At 46.9% G+C, this 22,407-nt stretch overlaps 2 protein-coding genes across 3 annotated transcripts in view; one reads left to right on the forward strand and one right to left on the reverse strand.

Moving 5' to 3' along the window:
- Nucleotides 1–22,407, forward strand: part of LOC143775137 (uncharacterized) — a 140,435-nt gene that overhangs the window by 93,692 nt on the left and 24,336 nt on the right. The window lies entirely within an intron of this gene.
- The window catches only part of LOC143775170 (exonuclease 3'-5' domain-containing protein 2-like), a 72,411-nt gene continuing 63,740 nt past the window's right edge, over nt 13,737–22,407 (reverse strand). The window contains exon 6 of the mRNA XM_077263020.1: nt 13,737–13,887. Coding sequence (XP_077119135.1) covers nt 13,881–13,887 — 7 coding nt within the window. The 3' untranslated portion in view covers nt 13,737–13,880. The remainder of the gene's footprint in view (nt 13,888–22,407) is intronic.

Below are 22,407 nucleotides of genomic sequence, written 5' to 3' on the forward strand. Positions count from 1 at the left end.
GGTTCCCTCGCTGAAGTCCCGGCTGCGTCGGACAGGTGAGTATAGCGATATTTTTTATTTTAATTCTTTCTTTTACACATTTATATGGTTCCCAGGGCCTGAAGGAGAGTTTCCTCTCCTTCAGACCCTGGGAACCATCAGGGATACCGTCCGATACATGAGTCCCATTGACTTGTATTGGTATCGGGTATCGGTATCGGATTGGATTCCGATACTGTGACGGTATCGGCCGATACTTTCCGATACCGATACTTTCAAGTATCGGACGGTATCGCTCAACACTACTCCTCTCCCATGCACCCAAAAATAAATTAGCGTAGGCCGGGGCGCAGGAGGCCCCCATTGCCGTACCCTGTATCTGAAGAAAAATGCTGTTATTAAACGTAAATACATTGTGATTTAAAATAAATTCTAAAAATATCAGAATCAGGTCATCAATGGGGGGATGGATGTTACTGGACTGCAGAAACCATTTGGTGGCCCGTAAACCATCTGTATGGCGGATGGACGTGTACAACACCTCCACATCCGCTGTCACCATAATGACATTCTCTTCCACCTGTAGCTGGTCTGTTGTGAATTCGGTTTGTGGGCTCCCCCGGTGGTCTGTTATGGTAGTGTCTCTTATGTGCCTTCCTCCATCTCTGATTACCTGTCGCCACCCTCTTGGGGAGTTTCCTATTTAAGGCTGCTTGGCTGTTAGTCACATGCCGGCCAACAATGTGCTAGTAGCATTCTGTTGCATTCACCTGCCTCAAGTTCCAGTTCAGCTAAGTTGAATTTTGTTTCTTGTTTTGCTATTTTTGTCCAGCTATCTGCAATGTGACTTTTCAGTGCTGGAAGCTCTTGTGGACAGAAAATTACTACTCCAGTGGCATGAGTTGTCACTGGAGTTTAAAGTAATTTCTGAATGGTGTTTTTGAATAGTGATTTTTAGGTCGACCGTGAAGTAACTCTTTCCTGTCCTTCTGCTATCTAGTAAGCAGACCTCACTGTGCTAAATCTGCTGTTCATCCTACGTATGTCATTTCCTCTGAACTCACCGTCAATATCTGTGGGGGCCTACTATCATCTTTTGGGGTTCCTCACTGGAGGTAAGGCAGGCCTGTATGTTCCTCTTATAGGGGTAGTTAGATCTCCGGCTGGCGCGTGGTGTCTAGGGCATCGTAGGTACATTCCCCGGCTACTGTAAGTGTTGGGTCAGGTTCAGGTCACGGTCGACCTTAGTTTCCATCACCCGAGAGCTAGTCCGTTTTGTATTTTTTTCCCATGGTCATTGGGGTAACCATAACAGTTTGGCCGGCCAGTAAAAAATCTATGTGTTAAAATATGCACTAAAGCAGGAAGGAGAAGAAAAGGTTTTTTTTTTTTTTCTGTGTTTGAAAGTGCACCTTAGTTTGATCATTTGTATTCCTTGCTTAAACTGCAGTCTTGTGATGTTTGTGCTCGGGCCAAGCCCTGCTGTTCTAGGGCCAGTGGGTTGTTGTTGCCCTTGCCTATTCCTAAGAGGCCTTGGACGCACATCTCTATGGACTTTATTTCTGACCTTCCGGTTTCTCGTAGGATGTCTGTCATCTGGGTGATTTGTGACCGTTTTTCCAAGATGGTTCATTTGGTACCTTTACCCAAATTGCCCTCCTCCTCTGAGTTGGTTCCTCTATTTTTTCAGAATGTGGTGCGTTTGCATGGTATTCCTGAGAATATAGTGTCTGACAGGGGTACTCAGTTTGTGTCTAGATTTTGGCGGACGTTCTGTGCCAGGATGGGTATCGATTTGTCTTTTTCGTCTGCATTCCATCCTCAGACTAATGGCCAGACTGAGCGTACTAATCAGACCTTGGAGACTTACTTGAGGTGTTTTGTGTCCGCTGATCAGGATGATTGGCTTGACTTTTTGCCATTGGCAGAGTTTGCCCTTAACAATCGGGCTAGTTCTGCCACTTTGGTTTCTCCATTTTTTTGTAATTCAGGGTTTCACCCTCGGTTTTCGTCCGGTCAATTGGAGTCTTCGGATTGTCCTGGAGTGGATGCTGTGGTTGATAGGATGCATCAGATTTGGGGACAGGTTGTGGACAATCTGAAGTTGTCCCAGGAGAAGACTCAACAGTTCACTAATCGTCATCGGCGTATTGGTCCTCGTCTTTGTGTTGGGGACCTGGTGTGGCTGTCTTCTCGATTTGTTCCTATGAAGGTCTCGTCTCCTAAGTTTAAGCCTCGGTTTATCGGCCCTTATAGGATTCTGGAGGTTCTTAATCCTGTGTCCTTTCGTTTGGACCTCCCAGCATCTTTTAATATCCATAATGTTTTCCATCGGTCATTATTGCGGAGGTATGAGGTACCGGTTGTTCCTTCTGCTGATCCACCTGCTCCTGTGTTGGTTGAGGGTGAATTGGAGTATGTGGTGGAAAAGATCTTGGACTCCCGTGTTTCCAGACGGAAACTTCAGTATCTGGTTAAGTGGAAAGGTTATGGCCAGGAGGATAATTCTTGGGTGACAGCATCCGATGTTCATGCTCCCGATTTGGTTCGTGCATTTCATAGTGCTCATCCAGGTCGCCCTGGTGGTTCTGGTGAGGGTTCGGTGCCCCCTCCTTAAGGGGGGGGTACTGTTGTGAATTCGGTTTGTGGGCTCCCCCGGTGGTCTGTTATGGTAGTGTCTCTTATGTGCCTTCCTCCATCTCTGATTACCTGTCGCCACCCTCTTGGGGAGTTTCCTATTTAAGGCTGCTTGGCTGTTAGTCACATGCCGGCCAACAATGTGCTAGTAGCATTCTGTTGCATTCACCTGCCTCAAGTTCCAGTTCAGCTAAGTTGAATTTTGTTTCTTGTTTTGCTATTTTTGTCCAGCTATCTGCAATGTGACTTTTCAGTGCTGGAAGCTCTTGTGGACAGAAAATTACTACTCCAGTGGCATGAGTTGTCACTGGAGTTTAAAGTAATTTCTGGATGGTGTTTTTGAATAGTGATTTTTAGGTCGACCGTGAAGTAACTCTTTCCTGTCCTTCTGCTATCTAGTAAGCGGACCTCACTGTGCTAAATCTGCTGTTCATCCTACGTATGTCATTTCCTCTGAACTCACCGTCAATATCTGTGGGGGCCTACTATCATCTTTTGGGGTTCCTCACTGGAGGTAAGGCAGGCCTGTATGTTCCTCTTATAGGGGTAGTTAGATCTCCGGCTGGCGCGTGGTGTCTAGGGCATCGTAGGTACATTCCCCGGCTACTGTAAGTGTTGGGTCAGGTTCAGGTCACGGTCGACCTTAGTTTCCATCACCCGAGAGCTAGTCCGTTTTGTATTTTTTTCCCATGGTCATTGGGGTAACCATAACACTGGTCCAACCGTTGAAGGACCGCTGTTGTGTCTTTAATGTATGATGGCAGAGTGGACACTATTGGTTTTAGGAAATAATCAACTATGCCCGAAATAATTTCACACAATCCTCCAATACCTGCAACAATTGGACGTCCGGGTGGATCAACGGGATTTTTGTGCAGTTTGGGGATGATATAAAAAGTTGGTAGTCTGGGCTGCAAATTCTTTACGGTGTCCAACAATTTCCTAGAAATTCCTTCAATGAACGCTTTGTCCAAAATATTCACAAGTTTCTCCTGGAAGGAAAGTAAAGGATTAAATGTTACTCTCCAGTAACATCATCATCAAGTAGTCTATACGCCTGTTTCTCGTACATCTGGCAAGGCCAGATGACGAGGTTACCCCCTTTATCTGCAGGTTTATATACTACGTCTTTCCAAGATTTCAATTCCTCCAAGGCCATACGCTCCATTTTATTTAGATTTGATTGGTTTCCACATCCAGTAGCCAAATGCTCAATATCCCGCGTTACCAACTTTGTGAAAACTTCCACCGCTGGACATAGACTCAACGCAGGGAATTTCTTGGAACTACTGTACAGGTGATTAGGAATGTTACTCACCCCTGTTGCCGCATTCTCTTCCTCCAAGGAAATGAGTGCCTCCAACGCCTCAATTTCATCAGGTGTGGTGTTCGTGTTTGATGTTGTACTCTTAAAATGTAATTTCTTTAAAATTATTTTTCGGGATAGCAGATGGGTATCCTTAATAGCTACGAATTCATCTATTCGAGAAGAGGGAGAAAAATTAAGACCTCGTTCCAATACCTCTGTTTGAATGGGAGTTATCTCATGATATGATAAATTCACTACCTTAAATTGGTCCTTATTTCTCTGACGTCTGTTTGTTTTATAAAACATGTCAGGAAACTGCTTTTTACGTGCTCCAGTTCTTAGATTAAAATCCCTCTGTTCCTCCGCATCACTCACTGTAGTATGGCTTTCTGCTCCAGACGTACTTGACGCCACAGAGGGTTCCCTAGAACGATTCCTGTAGGGTATATTCTTTTTCTTATTCTGCCACTTATGTACTCTATCCATATCATAGTCTGTCATGTCCCGCTTACATTTTTTAAGCTTACCCTGGCTCACTTCAACCTCCCATTTGATAGTATCCGCATCCAGTTCTTTGAGCCACTTATCCAGGACGTCCTTAGGTACATCCTTTTGTAACGTAGTCTGTATACTCTCTAACTCCTCATCCATTGCTGTTAGGGAGAGAGTGTTTTTCTCAATGAGGATCTGTATGAATTCACAGGAGCACGTAGTTGCTGCCATTACCCATCTTTTCGTCAGATTATCCTCTTGTAGTTCAAACGTAGGGTATAATTGTACTCTTAATCCCCTCGGTATAATCCTTTTTGACAAATAATTTTCTAATGTAGTCCGATTCCACCACAATTTTGTTTTCCGATATAATATATTCCTATATTGATGCATAATTTCCTTATAATCTTTTGAGACATCCTGCGAAACTGTTAAGGTGCTTTGTTTAAAAATATCTGAAGCCTTAGTTCGCCAAGAGCTTTCTTTGGCTTTAAGATCCATCAGGGTAGATAGTCTATTCAAACAACAAAATAGATATATTGTAATAAAGTTATTTTTCACCACAGACCATACCTGTGGCCAATATACTCGAAATTTGTGGACACCAATACTGTTCAAAACAACAACCTCTAAATCAGTTTAAACACTCTATGTCCTCATAATTAAACTGGCACTTCTAAACATATACTCAAACATAACAGTCTATCCTTTAAGGTAGCCGAAAAACATGAAGAGATCCAAGATACTACTAAAATAAGGCTTTATTAGTAATAAAGCCTTATTTTAGCTGTTTTTCTTTCGTTTCAATTTCGTGGTTTCATATCTTCCGGGTTCGAAAAACGTGAAGGCTGATGCCCTTTCTAGGAGTTTTGTACCTGACTCCCCGGAAGTTTCTGAACCGACTGGTGTCCTCAAAGAGGGGGTGATTTTGTCTGCCATCTCTCCTGATCTGCGACCAATAGACCTGACCGTTGTCCACCGGAGAGACTGTTTGTCCCGGACAGATGGACCAGTAGAGTTATTTCCGAGGTTCATTCTTCAGTGTTGGCAGGTCATCCTGGGATTTTTGGTACCAGGGATTTGGTGGCGAGGTCCTTTTGGTGGCCTTCCTTGTCGCGGGATGTGCGTTCCTTTGTGCAGTCCTGTGGGATTTGTGCTCGGGCCAAGCCTTGCTGTTCTCGTGCCAGTGGATTGCTTTTGCCTTTGCCTGTCCCGAAGAGGCCTTGGACGCATATTTCCATGGATTTTATTTCGGATCTTCCTGTCTCTTAGAGGATGTCTGTCATCTGGGTGGTTTGTGATCGTTTTTCTAAAATGGTCCATTTGGTACCCTTGCCTAAGCTGCCTTCCTCCTCCGATTTGGTGCCACTGTTTTTTCAGAATGTGGTTCGTTTACATGGTATTCCGGAGAACATTGTGTCTGACAGAGGATCCCAGTTTGTGTCCAGATTTTGGCGGTCCTTTTGTGCTAAGATGGGCATTGAATTGTCTTTTTCGTCGGCCTTCCATCCTCAGACGAATGGCCAAACCGAACGAACTAATCAGACCTTGGAAACTTATTTGAGATGTTTTGTTTCTGCTGATCAGGATGATTGGGTGACTTTTCTGCCATTGGCTGAGTTCGCCCTCAATAATCGGGCTAGTTCTGCTACTTTGGTTTCACCGTTCTTTTGCAATTCTGGTTTTCATCCTCGTTTTTCCTCGGGTCAGGTTGAGCCCTCTGACTGTCCTGGGGTGGATTCTGTGGTGGATAGGTTGCAGCAGATTTGGAACCATGTGGTGGACAATTTGACGTTGTCCCAGGAGAAGGCTCAGCGCTTTGCTAACCGCCGTCGCTGTGTGGGTCCCCGACTTCGTGTGGGGGATTTGGTATGGTTGTCTTCTCGTTATGTCCCGATGAAGGTTTCCTCTCCTAAGTTCAAGCCTCGTTTCATCGGTCCTTATAAGATTTTGGAAATCCTCAACCCTGTGTCATTTCGTTTGGACCTCCCAACATCGTTTGCCATTCATAATGTGTTCCATAGGTCTTTGTTGCGGAGATACGTGGTGCCTGTGGTCCCTTCTGTTGATCCTCCTGCTCCAGTCTTGGTCGAGGGGGAGTTGGAGTATGTGGTGGAGAAGATCTTGGATTCTCGTATTTCGAGACGGAAGCTTCAGTACTTAGTTAAATGGAAGGGCTATGGTCAGGAGGATAATTCCTGGGTTGTCGTCTCCGATGTCCATGCGGCCGATTTGGTTCGTGCTTTTCATTCGGCTCGTCCTGATCGGCCTGGGAGCTCTGGTGAGGGTTCGGTGACCCCTTCTCAAGGGGGGGGGGTACTGTTGTGAATTCCGTTCTCAGGCTCCCTCCTGTGGTCATGAGCGGTATTGTGTGAGTTTGTTCTGGGGCTCCCTCTGGTGGCCTTTAGCGATATGGCTGGTCTTGGCTGGGCTCAGCTTCTTCATTTCCTGCTATGCTGAGGCCTATTTAATTCACCTGGCCCTTCATTTGTTGCCTGCTGTCGGTGTATTCAGTCCTGTTTCTGAGAGCTCCTGAATATTCCTTGTGACCAGTCTCCTGCTGGAGAAGTTAAGTTTGTTTGTTCATTTTGCTCATTATTTCCTTGAAAACGTTTCTCTGTATATGATGAGTTCAGTCCAGCTTGCTGAGATGTGATCTTGCTCTTGCTGGTTGGTTCTGGGGTGCAGAGTGCGCCCCTCACATCGTGAGTCGGTGTGGGGGTTCTTGTATTCTCTGCGTGGTTTATTTTTGATAGTTTTTGTACTGACCGCACAGACTCCTATCTATTTTCAGTCTATCTAGTATTAGCGGGCCTCATTTGCTAAACCTGTTTCATTTCTACGTTTGTCTTTTCCCCTTAAACTCACCGTTATTATTTGTGGGGGGCTGACTAAATCTTTGGGGTTATTCTCTGAGGCAAGTGAGGTCTTTGCTTTCTCTCTAGGGGTAGTCAGTTTCTCAGGCTGTGAACGTGGCGTCTAGGATTTTAGGAACGCTCCACGGCTGCCTTTAGTGTTTGTGGATAGGATCAGGATTGCGGTCAGTATAGCTTCCACCTCCCCAGAACTGGTTCTATATTCTGGTCACATGTGTCAGGTCAGTTTTGAGATCCTACCACCGGATCATAACAGCCCCCGTCCTCCACATTCCCAGCATTGGATGCCTCCTTCTCGCTGGGGGGCACCTCAAGCCTGTCCTCATGCCTCCGATGCCTGACGGGAGAGGGGCTTGCTCCCACTGATCCCGTATCGGTCAAGCCGAAGAATGATTGCATGAGTACGGTGGGTCAGACTGTTGTTTTTCCCCCACTCTTCGCTCCAACTGGGTCAGTTTCTCTTGCACGTTGACAAGGGACCGCTGCAAGTCTGGCACCACCTGGACAAAGCACCTCCTGATGGTTTGGGTCCCCTCTGGTATTGGTGCTTCACCCCAGACGCGTAGCTCTCTTCTTTACTTCGGGCCACTGTTTCCGCCAGGATTTGACGAAACATAAGAGTCGGATCTGCCCGGACCTGTTCTGACAGTGCTCGCCTCAAGGACGTGTTGTGCAGCCCCAGAATGAATTGCTCCTAGAGTATCCAGTCTTTAGAGCCCATGCCACCAAATCCATCCCCCTTCTTTCTCTGCACCTCCGCTAACACTTCTTGCAGTGCTGTTGCATACTGAGAAATTCCTTGTTTTTCCAGCTGCAGCCTAGAGAAAACTTTGGCGCAAAGGTGTCCGGCGCTAGCAGTCTCGCCGTAGATCTCTTCCAGGAACTTCACTAGCTCCTTCAGCGTACTGCAGGTGAGTTCAGGTTGTAGGCAGACGTTTCTACAGGCTTCTCCCTCTAGGGCAGTTAAAGCAATGTCCGCTTCAAGGTCTGGGCTGATGTTATAAATCTTCAGGGTGCTTTGCAGCCGGGACACCCTGTCGGAAAGTGGTATATTATTGCCGTCAAACTTTGGTAGCACACTAAATATGGTGCCCATAGGGAGTGTCCTTGCAGGGGTTTCACCAATGCCCACAGCATCTCCATTAACATTAGCATTCCCGCCGTTGCTGTCTGCTGCCTCCATTTGGTGACAGTACCCTGCTCGCAGCGCCACTTGAAGCGATGGCTGGGGTACCACCACGGTGCAGGAAGACTACTGTACACAAGATGAGGTGCAAAAACAACAAAGGGTAGATTTATTGGAAGGCAAGGAATTAAGTGGATAAGGAAAATGCAAACAGGGGTATGCAATGGCAAAAGATAATTTACAAGAGTTATGTTCTTTAGCTTGTCCGTAAAATAGCACGGTGCTCCAACTGTTACAAACTCAATATATGTCACACAAGTAAATGCAAACAATAAACAAAGAATGATGCTACTCTACGTATAACTTCCCTGGCCTTTACTAAGCAGGCCTCACGGCTGCCGTGTTCTGACTGTTGAAGCCTACACTAGGCCCTGACATGCACAAAACAGGAACAAACTCACAGTGATGTTGGGGACTCAGGTCCAGTCCCCGGGGCCCCCAACAGTCTAATACGGTGGTGCGCCTGGCTTTCTGTCAGCTCCGTGAAACGTGGTCTTCTCCTTGGTTTTGGGTCATAGTGGTGCTCCTGGAAACTGTAAATCCCTTTCTCGGTATCTTCGTGGCTCCTCCAACTAACACAGGACAGCCACCCTTGCTGCACCCGGAAAAGTCTGTCAAATCTCACAAGTCCACTTCGTTACAGGCTGGGGGTCTTCTCTTGCAGCTATATCAAGACACAGTTCTCCTCTCTTGCAGCTATCAGCACAAAGTTTTCTCTGCAGGAGCCTCAGCTCACACAGGCTGTTCAGGCTCCACCCCTGCCATCTGCACATTCCAGTTCATTCACACAGTCTATTGCAGGGAAGAAGCAAAACATTCCATCCTGCCAGACAAGGGGAAGCAGTCTCTTAAAGTAACAGCGTGTTCCTTACTGTCCATAACAGCTGCACCCTCCTACATACCCATGGTGAGTTTTTGTATGTAAGTAGCTTTTTGTTATTCCTGTTTGTCTTACAAGTTTATATACTAACATATGTCATAGGCCTCCTGGGGGAGGGGGCAGATTAGGACACTAACAGGAGCATAGTAAGGTCAGAGACTTGGGCTTTTCTTCCTTTTAAAGAATGCCCAGGACAGGGATACTTAGGGTCCCATTTCCAGGGTTAGTGTGAGGCCCCCCTTCCTTACCGAAGACCACAACAGCATGACAATTCACCAGCGTATCTAGTTAAATCTGCTAATGGAGCGCCCCCGTGGGCTATGGGTTACTCGGCACCTGGCCCATCGGTTCTCAAGGGGGATTTCACGGTGGCTGACCCGGTCCGTGGCCCTAGGGACGTGTGTTGTAAATGGGGGGAAAGGTCTTTAAAGGAATATGTTCGTGACGCCACCTGTGGTATTCGGTCAGAGTGACCGACGTTGCATTAAGGGGTCCACTGGGGTGATGTTATGGCAGCTAGATGGTATACCTTCCCACAGGTGACGTGTATCCCCAGGGCTTCCCAGTGTGTAGATGGAGGATGGTGTGAGGCGCAGTGAAAAACGAGGACACAAGGTTGCAGTCTCTTTACCTTTTTACTGAAGGATTCAGCATCCACAGTCCAGAGCACCAGATCACAGGGCAGGCAGAGTCCGGCCGGTCCGAAGGCAAATCCAGAGTCCCCTTATCCAGGTGGTAATCAGTAGCCTTTCTCTAGCACCGGGGTGTTGTAGTACCATATTGCTGAGCCTCTCATAAGGTCCTCACAACTGTTGTAGATGTTCTAGATGTTATGTCTCTTTCTCTGTCCCCCTGATGGTAAGGATAGGACAAACCCGTATGACTGATGGCCTGAGGCTTTTTACAGGGACTCTAGCACGCCCCGGCCCCCACAAGTTGCCACTGTGCCCAGGGCCGTATTTAGAGTTTCTGCTGCCCTAGGCACTTTTAGTGCTGCCTCCCCCTTTGGTGAGTATGACACTATCGGCAGTGACTTTGGCAAGAATCGCTGATGTGAAAGTCGCCTTTTGCAGCCGATCGGGCAGTTTTTCTGCATCTGCCGCGTAACGGATCACTTACGGCAACACTGCGTTCAGCCTCATTCATTCCCTATGGGATTTGCGGCACTTGCCATGATCTGGCAAATGCGGTACCATACCTCCCAACATTTGAAGAAGGGAAGGAGGTATAAAGTTTGCGGCGTGCGTTTGCGGCAAATTTTAGGCCACACCCATTTCACAACTAGTCACACCCATATCCACGTCCCAACCACAACCATTTAGCACTGCTGATCACACTGTTTTATATACAATAAATATAAACAAAAAAAAAATATGGCCACAGTGCTCTATACTGTATAATGACCACACATGATGCTCCATACTGTATAATGGCCACACATGTTGCTCCATCCTGTATAATGGCCCCACATGATGCTCAATACTGTATAATGGCCACCACACATGATGCTCCATACTGTATAATGGCCACACACAGTTCTCCATACTGTATAATGGCCACACATGATGCTCAATACTGTATAATGGCCACACATGATGCTCCATAGTGTATAATGGCCACACATTATGCTCCATACTGTATAATGGCCACACATAGTGCTCCATACTGTATAATGGCCACACATAGTGCTCCATACTGTATAAAGGCCACACACAGTTCTCCATACTGTATAATGATCCCACATGATGCTCAATACTGTATAATGGCCAAACATGATGCTCCATACTGTATAACGGCCACACATGATGCTCCATACTGTATAATGGCCATTGGCCACACATGATGCTCCATAATGTATAACGGCCACACATGATGCTCCATACTGTATAATGGCCATTGGCCACACATGATGCTCCATACTGTATAACGGCCACACATGATGCTCCATACTGTATAATGGCCATTGGCCACACATGATGCTCCATACTGTATAACGGCCACACATGATGCTCAATACTGTATAACGGCCACACAGTTCTCCATACTGTATAATGGCCACACATGATGCTCAATACTGTATAATGGCCACACATGATGCTCCATAGTGTATAATGGCCACACATGATGCTCCATAATGCATAATGGCCACACAGTGCTCCATACTGTATAATGGCCACATGATGCTTAATACTGTATAATGACCCCCCCCCCCTCCTGTATGCATGGCTCATATTCCCCCCCTGTATGCATGGCTCATATTCCCCCCCTCCTGTATGCATGGCTCATATTTCCCCCCTCCTGTATGCTTGGCTCATATCCCCCCTGTATGCATGGCTCATATTCCCCCCCTGTATGCATGGCTCATATTCCCCCCCCCTGTGTGCATGGCTCATATTCCCCCCTGTATGCATGGCTCATATTCCCCCTCCTGTATGCATGGCTCATATACCCCCCCTTGTATGCATGGCTCGTATTCCCCCTCCTGTATGCATGGCTCATATTCCCCCCCTTGTATGCATGGCTCGTATTTCACCCCCCCGTATGCATGGCTCATATTTCCCCCCCTGTATGCATGGCTCATATTCCCCCCCTGTATGCATGGCTCATATTCCCCCCCCCCCCCGTATGCATGGCTCATCTCTCCACTCCACCCCACCCCCTGCTCCCATCTTGAATGGCGCGGCTTACCGTCCTCCTTCATCCCCCCTCCCCTGTCCCCCCATCCCTCATACTCACCTGATCCTCACCGCGCGGCCTTGCCGACATCCCTCTGGCTCTGTCCCGACTCCAGGCACCTCACCTTCTTCCTGCGTGAGTGGTCATGTGATACCGCTCATTAAGGTCATGAATATGTGCATATTCGTGACCTTAATGAGGGGTACCACGTGACCGCTCATTCAGGAGCACTGCAGAAGCCGAGACCAGGCATCGTTGGAGCAGGGTGAGTATCGTCTTCAAGGAGGGTGGGTGGGAAGCGGTTGGGAGGCGGGCGGGCGGCCGGGGAGGCGGGGGGTTGGGTGGGGTCGGTCGGGAGGTGACCTAGCTTTTATAAAAAAAAAAAAAAACCTTGCTCAGGTGCCGCCCCCTGCATTGTCCCCGCCCTAGGCACGTGCCCTCACGTGCCTAGTGGCAAATACGGCCCTGGTGACATTAACCCTTCATTACCCCATATCCCACCACTACACGGGAGTGGAAAGATAGTGACCAAGTGTCAGAATAGGCGCATCTTTACAGATGTGCCTTTTCTGGGGTGGCTGGGGGCAGATGTTTGTAGCCAGGGGGGGCTAATAACCATGGACCCTCTCTAGGCTATTAATATCTGCCCTCAGTCACTGGCTTTACCACTCTGGCGGAGAAAATTGCGCGGGAGCCCACGCCAATTTTTTCCGCCATTTCACCCTTTATTTTACAAGCTACAGTGCCCAAATTTTGCACATACACTACTAACATTAGTAGTGTGGAATTTTTCAAAAAAAAAAGGGATATGAGATGGTTTACTGTATGTAAACCATGTCTCATATCCTGTCGGGTTTGTGAAGGAGAAATGAAAAGCCGGCTATTGAATTACCGGCTTTTCTATAGAACACCGCTGCGTATTTCTCGCAAGTCACACTGCTGGTCTGTGTGTAATCCGTACTTTTCTCGCCCCCATAGACTTTCATTGGCGATTGTTTTGCGCATTACGGTGACAAACGCAGCATGCTGTGATTTTCTACGGCCGTAGAAGACCGTATAATACGGATCAGTAAAATACGGCTGATAGGAGCTGGGCCATAGAGAATGATTGGGCCGTGTGTTATGCGTATTTTACGGGTGTATTTTCTGCGCTCATACGTCCGTAAAACTCGCCAGTGTGACGCCGGCCTTAGGGTATGTGTCCATGGGCCGTTTTACATCCGGAATAGCAGCGGATTGAGCTTTTTAGATCGCAGCATGTCCGTTTACCTCGCTGCGCCGCTGCAAGGTAAATCACAGGGCCCTATGTGTGGGGTGCGATGATGCCGGATGTGTGCAATGAACACATCCGGCATCATCGCGTCTCCAGAAGAGGGCGGGGCTTAGGGCAGAGCGAGTTTTCCGCTCCGTCCAAAGCGCCGGCCATCCTGAACGTGGACACGCACCCTTAGGATCTTCTTGTGTTTTTAGTGGGTTGATTTGTGGTCTGTTTATTTTATACTTATTATTGGTAATTTTTTAAATATATTTATTTGTGTTAATAATTTTTGATATATTATATTACTTTATTTTTAATACAGATTTTTATATGGAAAAAAATACATTGAAGAAAAAAAAAACTGATATAAACAATAGATCATTTTCTCATGAGGCCTTCAGCGTAACCTCATTATAATGTGAATTTTGCAGGTGATTCATGTTCCGTCCTGAAGGTTTAGAGCTGGAGTGGCCTCTGCTGGTAACACCTAGTACTGCATAACAGATGGAAGCAATTTATTGGTTTCGCCAGTAGGTGTCAGTAGCGCTCAGTGTAACGGCATCACAGAGAGATCAGGAGACGTAATATCAGAATCTGGGGAGATAGGGAGAAAGTACAAATACAGGAGGAATATATATATATATATATATATATATATATATATATATATATATATATATATATATATTTACATTTTCATGTTTTGCATAGTTCATTATTGTTACCTTCAAAGCATCAACCGAATAATAATTATTGCAGATGTGACTGAGGGTTAATAATGATCTGTTGAAAAAAGAAAAAACAGCTCCGACTCTAGGGGCATTGTAGCACGGAAGCCAAGGGATCAAATGTAGAAAACATTCAGCGTCTTAAAATGTCGATGTTTATTAGAAAACGAAGTACAAAGTTCAATGCATAGACAGTCTTGAATGTTTGCATTGAATTTTCTAATAAACATCACAATTTTAAGAAATTGGATCTTTTTCTACATTAATAATGATTTCCCGATGTAAAATGAATATTTTCTGTGTGTATAAAAAGTGGATGTCACGCTGTATTGTCCAGTCCTGCCCTGCATTGTAGACTAGTCTACAACGTGGTGCTATCACAGGCGCGGCTACACACGTCGGTCGGCATGGGGTCTCTTGGGCCGTCCCGGGCCGGCCTCCTCCCACTTTAGGACACTGGTTCGCTCTAGTTCCCCCAGTGTCACAAATACCGAACCTAGTGCAGCGCCCCGAACGGATTGGCACAGAGCAGTCTAGAACCCCTAGACTCAAAGCGATCCAACACTCAGCCTCCCTTGGTGGCCGGGATTACAGGCGCACGCCACTGCGCTCGGCGACGTCACATGCTGCTATTACTGTCTAGAGGCTGCAAGGAGCCGTGACGTCATCGGGAGCCACAGCGCCATCTAGTGTCTGCAGGATGAAACTGCCATAAAGTCAGTAACATAAGTGTAGAGCTGCATGTGTTAGTTTATACCTGTTAGCATGTATACACCGTCACTGAGTGTGAGATTGGTGGGGGCAGACACCCATTCATGTGAATTTCAGCTGATCGGTGGCTGTGACCCCAACTCATCTCATATATCGATGACGTAACCTGTGATCTCGTCCCTGGAAGCCCCCTTAACCGATACAGATAACTCTCCCACCCCATCCCGCCCAGCACCATGACCGACAGTTGTCAGGATCCGCTGCTACCAGGCCACATAGAGCCCACATTATGGCTTCTGCACAGATTGCTACTCAGCTCTCCCAACTTCCTGAGTGGCATCTGTAACAGATCTCTACCCACTTAGTGACAGTAATGGTGGGCATATTAGTCGTCACCCAGCTTTCTGAGAAACAAATGTGAAAATCCATATAGTTTAATGTGTTCAGGCGGTGAGTTTCTTCTATGGCAGCGCTCGGGTCTTATCTCCAGAGAAGACAGTGCTCTGCTCTATGGAGCAGGTTCGGTTCCGGCCCTGCGTGACAGGAAGGGGTTAAACAAGAACGCCGGTCTGTATAAGAGGATCACTAGGGTGCGTGCTGACGTCACCCCGGAAGAGGAAGTGTATGAAGTGGTGGAACGCAGGCGGCGTGCAGGTACTGCTCCTCCGTGTATAGGGTTGTGGCTAAATCCCAGTCGGCTAAAGGCCCAGGTCCTTCTGTGCACTGGGATTTAGCTTTCTCACACAGAGTCGGCTATTTCCTAGTCGGCAGAGGGACCAGGTCCTTTAGCCGACTGGGATTTAGCCTGCTCTATATAAGAATGCTAAATCCCAGTAGATAGAAGGACCCTCATTGTATATAGATAGATATGAATACTGTCATGTGATTTTTTTGCAGTAATATTGAGCCGCAGCCTGGATATGACATCTGATTACATATTTATTTATATGTGACAATTATACACACAAATTTTCCCCTTAATCCCAGTGTGTACAATATTCTGCGCCAATCTCATCCTCGTCCCGTTTTATTTACTGGTGATCATTTTTGTAGATCACACAACCACAGATTTTTTTCCATGCATGCACCTAGGAGTGTTTTAACCCTCAGGCGATTTTCCGTTTTTTAAATTTTTTTTCCTTCCCATAACTTATTTTTCCATCCACATCGCCGTTGGGAATTTTTTTTATTTTGGCGGGACGTTCTTATTGATACCATTTTGGTGCGGATACCATGTTTTGATCACCTCTTATTTCATTTTATTGCAATGTTGCGGCGACCAAAAAAAGTCATTATGGCGTTTCGAGTTTTTTCTCGTTATGCCGTTTACTGATCAGATTATTTAACATTTTGATTGGTCAGACGTTTCTAAACATGTCAAGTCCCAATTTGTGTATTTTTTTAATTGAGCAAAATCAATATTTTTTCTTATATTTCTATGATATATGACGTAACTGCATCATGCGTTGTGAAGGGGTTAATACTATAATTATTGGCCAAATGGACCAGGTCCTTCTGCCAACTTGCATTTAGCCTGCTCACTGTGAGAAAGCTAAATCCCAGCTGGCTAAAGGACCAGGTCCCTGTGAGTGTTTTAATACTAGACCTAGCAGGCTAAAGGACCAGGTCCTTCTGCCAACTTGGATTTAGCCTGCTCACTGTGAGAAAGCTAAATCCAAGTGGGATAAAGGACCAGGTCCCTTGGAGTGGTTTAATACCAGACTTAGTAAGCTAAAACGCCAGGTCCTTCTGCCCACTTAGCTTTAGCTTGCTGTATATAACAAAGTCTAGTGGGCAGCGCAGTCCAACAGTAATTCACCAATCTTATGCACTGTGATGATTCCACGGTTCACTGTCGGACGTCCGTACTGTAGTGCCCCTGTGTCACGCAGGGGGCAGTCCGGCAATCCAACCTACTACAATGTTTCCGCCAGGTTATGCGTATTGCCGGTCACTGTGCTTCTTGAGTTCACCTCAAGTGACAGCTCAGAGGGTGCTGTGATAACCGCAAACTGTCATCTCCAGTGACCTCACAGGTGGCGGCTTCCATGCCACCCTTAGTGTGTGTACGGCGGACACGGGGAGGGGTCACGTTTTATGATGTCACTATGGCTTCTGTATGTATTGGAGCAGGGAATCATCTTGGGACCTCGATGTGGATTACGCTGGACCTTGTGGATCTCATTGAACCTGCAGGTGTTTTTTTTTTGGGTAAATGGGTGAAAGAGGGTGTCTGTTTTTATATTTTAATTACATGTTTTTAATCTGTGTTTCTTTAGTTTTACTTACAGTGTTAGTAAACGGGGTGTTTCATAGACACCTCTCTATTACTAACCCTGGGCTTGATGTCAGCTGTGATTTTTGACAAATCACAGTTGTAATTATACTTACAGCCCTGGCAAAAATGAAGAGACCACTGCAAAATGTCCAGTTTGTCTGATTTTTCTCTATAGATATATTTTTGAGTAAAATGTAAATTGCTCTTTTATTCTATAAACTTCTGACATGCCTCAGAATTTTCAAGCAATAAATTTAGTATTTTTTTCTAACAAAGAAAAATGGTCAAAATAAAAATAACCCAGTGCTTTCAGACCTCAAATGATGCAAAGAAAACAAGTCCATAGTCATTTAGAAACAACAGTACTAATTTTTTAACTCCGGAAGAGTTCAGAAATAGTGATGAGTGAACGTGCTCGCCACTACTCGTTACTCGCCCAGGTATCGGTGTACTCGGCGAGCAGCGAGCATTTCCGGTATTATTCGGCGGTAACTGCAGTCTTCACCCAGCAATTTTGGCGGACTTAAGAGACCCAATCACGGTGCAGGGATTGTCTGCCAGGCCATGAAACGCCGCAGCCATCTTTGTTGTGGTCGTGCAGTGATTGGCTTGGCCGTACAGCATCATCCCGAGTATAAGAGACCTTGTGCCGCCCTGCTCGCCGCATTCTGTTCCTGTTTCAGCGAGAATAGGGAGAGCTGCTGCCGAGATAGGGTCAGAATCGTGGTTTTAGAGTTAGTGTAGGCCTGCAACTCTTACATCCACAACTCCTCAGAAACCAAAAGTCCTTTGTAGGGCTAATTTGTGGGTCCCGATATTGCAGCGCTAGGCAGGCAGGGCACAGCATATCCACATCAGTGCAAGGCCTGCAGGCACTGTATGTGCGTCCATTGCTCCCACTGCATCCCTCCCAAAGCTCCATAACCGCCTGCTGCTGCTGCAGCTTCTTTACTGTCTATATACCTATTTTTCCTTCTTTTTTTTTCCAAAAATTCCCCCCCCCTAAAAAAAAAAAAATACAGTCTGTTCTGTCAGACTGAGGCCTGTTGAAAAGTTATAGTTTGTCAGGCATACGTAGCATAGTTGTCTGTGCGACCCTTGTGCTCCCTTTTTTTTGGTGTTTTAAATTCACTGAAAAAGGCCTCATATATCTGCGTCCTCCATGTTTGGTCATTGTAGGCCGGTGTACTTATTTTTTGACTGTGTGATACTCAAATTCTATACGGCGCTATTTCGTATAAAAAAATTCAAAGGCCACAGATTTGCCAGTGTGGTATTTCCGTTAGAGCCGTCATATATCTCTGTGCTCCTAGTTTGGGCATTGGAGACCGGTGTACTTATTTTTTGGCTGTGTGATACTCAAATTCTATACCGCACTATTTTGCATGAATTAACTTAAAAAAATTGAATACAGTCTGTTAGGTCAGGCTGAGGCCTGCCTGGTGTTTGGGTTTGAAAAATCATAGATTTGCAGGCATACTGATCACATATTATTTCGCTACTAATAAAGACATTTGTGTTGAGCATTTGAAATAGTGCAGTAGTCCATTTAAAATGGTTAAGGCAAGGGGCAAGGGACAGGGAAGTGGATGTGATGCTGATGGTGCATCCAGAGGATGAGGCCATGGGCAAGGTGAAAGTGCGCAAAACAAAGACCCACATCTTCTCTCTCGGCATTCCTGTCCCAGTTTCTAGGGGACCACAGCACACAACTATTGAAGCCACAGCAGTGTGTAACGGTGGTTGGCTGGATAGCGGAAAAAGCTTCCAGTCACTTAGCCACCACCACCTTGTCTTCCACAAAGTCAAGTCTGAGTAGCCGTGAGTGAGGCCAGGATATTCCTCACCCTGATCCTCTTTCCTCCCACCATGCCGAGTGCCCTGAGACAACTGATCCCACATTGGACACTCTGAAGAGCTGTTCAGTTTTCCATTTCAAGATTCAGAAATCTCTCCCAGTCAACTTGAAGTGGGGAAAGATGAGATCGCATGTAGAGCTGCCCAAAGCTTTGACCAGCCCCAGTCACACGAAGGCAATGGTGGGAAAGTGTCACAAGAGGTGGACCATGATGAGACACAATTTCTAGAAAGTCAGGAGGAGGATCAGGGTGCAGATGTGGAAGACGAGGTGGTGGATGACATAGTAACTGACCCAAGCTGGCAGGAGGACATGCGTAGCGAGGACAGCAGCACAAATGGGGAAGGAGGCATATCCCCCAACAGGCAGGAAGAAGCAGTGTGGTGGCCACAGACAGAGGGCATGCATCCGTTCCCTGTAACACCAACATGAGTGAAGTTGCCATTCCACCTGTGAGATCTTCCAGAGTCTGGCTATTTTTTCAAGACTCTGCCGATAACCCTAAACAGGCCATTTGCAGCACCTGCCATGCCTGCTTCAGCAGGGGTAGTAAAACAACCAGCCTGACCACCAGCATGATCAGGCACATGCAAGCAAAGCACCTGACTTTGTGGGCCGAACCCCAGGCTCGAGGACCACTGCCTGCTGGTCACACCACTGCTTCTTCCACTGTTTTGCATAGAAGCCAATCCCAAGTACACCGTGCATGTGAAGATGCCTCTAGCCCTGCACCTGTTGTGGCCCACAGTCAAGCAGCACCATCAGCAAGCCCGTCCACGTCCTTGACCCAGCACAGCGTTCAGTTGTCTATAACCCAGTCTTTGGAACGCAAGCAGAAATACCCAGCCAACGCCCCACAGGCCACAGTCCTCAATTCTAATATTTCTCTTCTGCTTGTGCTAGAAATGCTGCCTTTTAGGCTTGTTGAGACAGAAGCATTCCGCAACCTGATGGGGGCGGTTGTCCCAAGGTACTCGGTCCCCAGTCGCCACTATTTCTACCGGTGTGCCGTACCGGCATTACACCAGCATGTGTCCCACAACATTACCCGTGCCCTCAACAATCCTGTTACCGGGAAAGTCCACCTAACCACGGACACGTGGACAAGTGCTTGTGGGCAGGGACGGTACATCTCAATGACGGCACACTGGGTTAACATAGTGGAAGCCGGGACCCAGTTGGACCTTGAGATGGAACACTTCCTCCCCACGCTGAGGATTGCTGGCCCTATGTCAATCAGGGTTGCCCCCACAGTCTACAGCTCCTGCACCTCCTCCTCCTCCTCTTCATCCTCCGTCTATGAAATCAACACATCAGTCAGAAACTGGAAGCACTGCAGCACTGCCTCAGTCAAGCGGCAACAGGCTGTGCTGAAGCTAATCTGCATAGGTGACAAACCGCACAATGCAGAAGAGTTGTGGACAGCGCTGAAAAAGCAGTCAGATGTTTGGATGACACCACTGAACCTACAGCCAGGCATGGTCGTGTGTGACAATGGCCGTAACCTGATGGCTACTCTGAGGCAAGGTGAGCTCATACGCACACCTTGCTTGGCCCATGTGCTTAACCTCTTGGTTCAACGATTTCTGAAAAGCTACCCGGAGCTGCCGGATCTGCTAGTGAAAGTATGCCGTCTGTCTGACCATTTTAGAAAGCCAGCTACAGCTTCAGCCGCCCTTGCCATGCTTCAGCAGCGTTTTCAGATTCCAGCTCACCGACTATTGTATGATGTCCCCATCCCCACGCGCTGGAACTCTACGCTGCATATGTAGGAAAGGATTTGTGAGCAGAAGAGGGCCGTTGTTGACTACCAACATCAACAAGGCCATCGAATTTCAGGTCAGACTCCACACATAAGACCTCAGGAGTGGACATGGATGTAAGACATATGTAACATCCTCCAAAACTTTGAGGACTGCACTAAGATGGTGAGTGGTGATGATGCCATAATTAGCATCACTATCCCGCTTCTCAGCATTCTGAAAAACTATCTGCTCACAATCAGAGAGGATGCATTGCAGGCGGAGCACGAGGACATGGAGCAAGGAAACATACAGGGGGATTACACTCAGCCCAGCCTCATGTCTTCTCAACCTGGATTGTTAGGCAATGAGGAGGAGGAGGAGGAAGAACAGGAGCTACTTTCATGTGCTATAGATGGTACTACAAACACATCTGTATTAGCTTCTGTTCAGTGGGGATGACCTGAGGACAGGGAGGAGGAGGAGGACAGCATCATCAGGTGTCCTGTTGATGAGGACACGGAAGTCTTGCCTGTTAGCAGTCTGGCACGCATGGCTGACTTTATGTTGCACTGTATTTCACGTGACCCTCGGATTATCAAAATTTTGGGTGACACTCATTACTGGTTGGTGACACTTCTAGACCCACGCTTCCAGGAGAACTTTCAATCTCTTCTGCCTGAGGCAGAGAGGTGTACTAAAATTTTGCAGTACCACAGGGCCCTTGTAGCGGAATTACTTAGAAAATTCCCATGTGAGAACGCTGGCAGCAGAAGTCAAGAGTTTGTTGTACAACCAAGGACTCCAAGCAAGAGAGAGACAGAAGTACAATCCAGCTCAGGCAGGGGAACAATGGCCAAGTTCTGGGACAGTTTTCTCAGACATTCCCATCGTGGCGGCACAGAGGCAAGGGGCGCTGTCACAAGAAGTGCAATGTTTGGGAAGATGGTGAGGGAGTACCTTGCAGATCGTACAAACATCCTCCGGGATTCCTATGTGCCTTTGAATTATTGGGTATCCAAGCTGGACACGTGACATGAACTGGCGCTCTACACCTTGGAGGTCCTGGTCTGCCCTGCTGCTAGCGTTCTGTCAGAGAGGGGTTTTAGTGCCGCTGGTGGAATTATAACAGAAAAGCGCATCCGCCTGTCAACTGAAAATGCTGACAGGCTGACTCTTATAAAAATGAACAAGGCCTGGATTGGGAAAGACTTCTGTACACCACCAAGTGAAAACAGCGAAACATAACCTCAAATACATTCTCTCTTTTGGGGAGGCGTATTCTCATGCACCTCTTCACAACCCCACATGGGTATACGCTTACAGATTTGGTCTGTTTGTTCTTATCCTCATCCTCCTCATCCAGAACCAATATATCACCAGGGTGAACGTGGTCTGTACGGTGCATTTTGGCAAAGGATGCTGTGATGGCACTTATTTTTTTTAAAAAAAGGACAACACATTGGGGAACTGGGCATGACATTACATTGGGCCTACTTCTTAACTCGGTCGCCTGCAATCTATCCTGTATCTGCCAGTAGATCACCAGGGTGAACGTGCTCTGTACGGTGCATTTTGGCCAAGGGGGCTGTGATGGCACTCTCTTATTTTTTTTAAAAAGGATCCCACATTGGGGAATTGGGCATGACATTCCATTGGGCCGACTTCTTAACTCGGTCTCCTGCAATCTAAAATGTTCCTGCCACTAGATCACCAGGGTAAACGTGCTCAGTACTGTTATAGGCCGTTGATATTTGGGCTAGGGGCATGCGATGGCAGTAGTGTACTTTAAAAAAA

Source organism: Ranitomeya variabilis, chromosome 1, assembly GCF_051348905.1.
Source record: "Ranitomeya variabilis isolate aRanVar5 chromosome 1, aRanVar5.hap1, whole genome shotgun sequence".
In the NCBI taxonomy this organism is placed as follows: Eukaryota; Metazoa; Chordata; class Amphibia; order Anura; family Dendrobatidae; genus Ranitomeya; species Ranitomeya variabilis.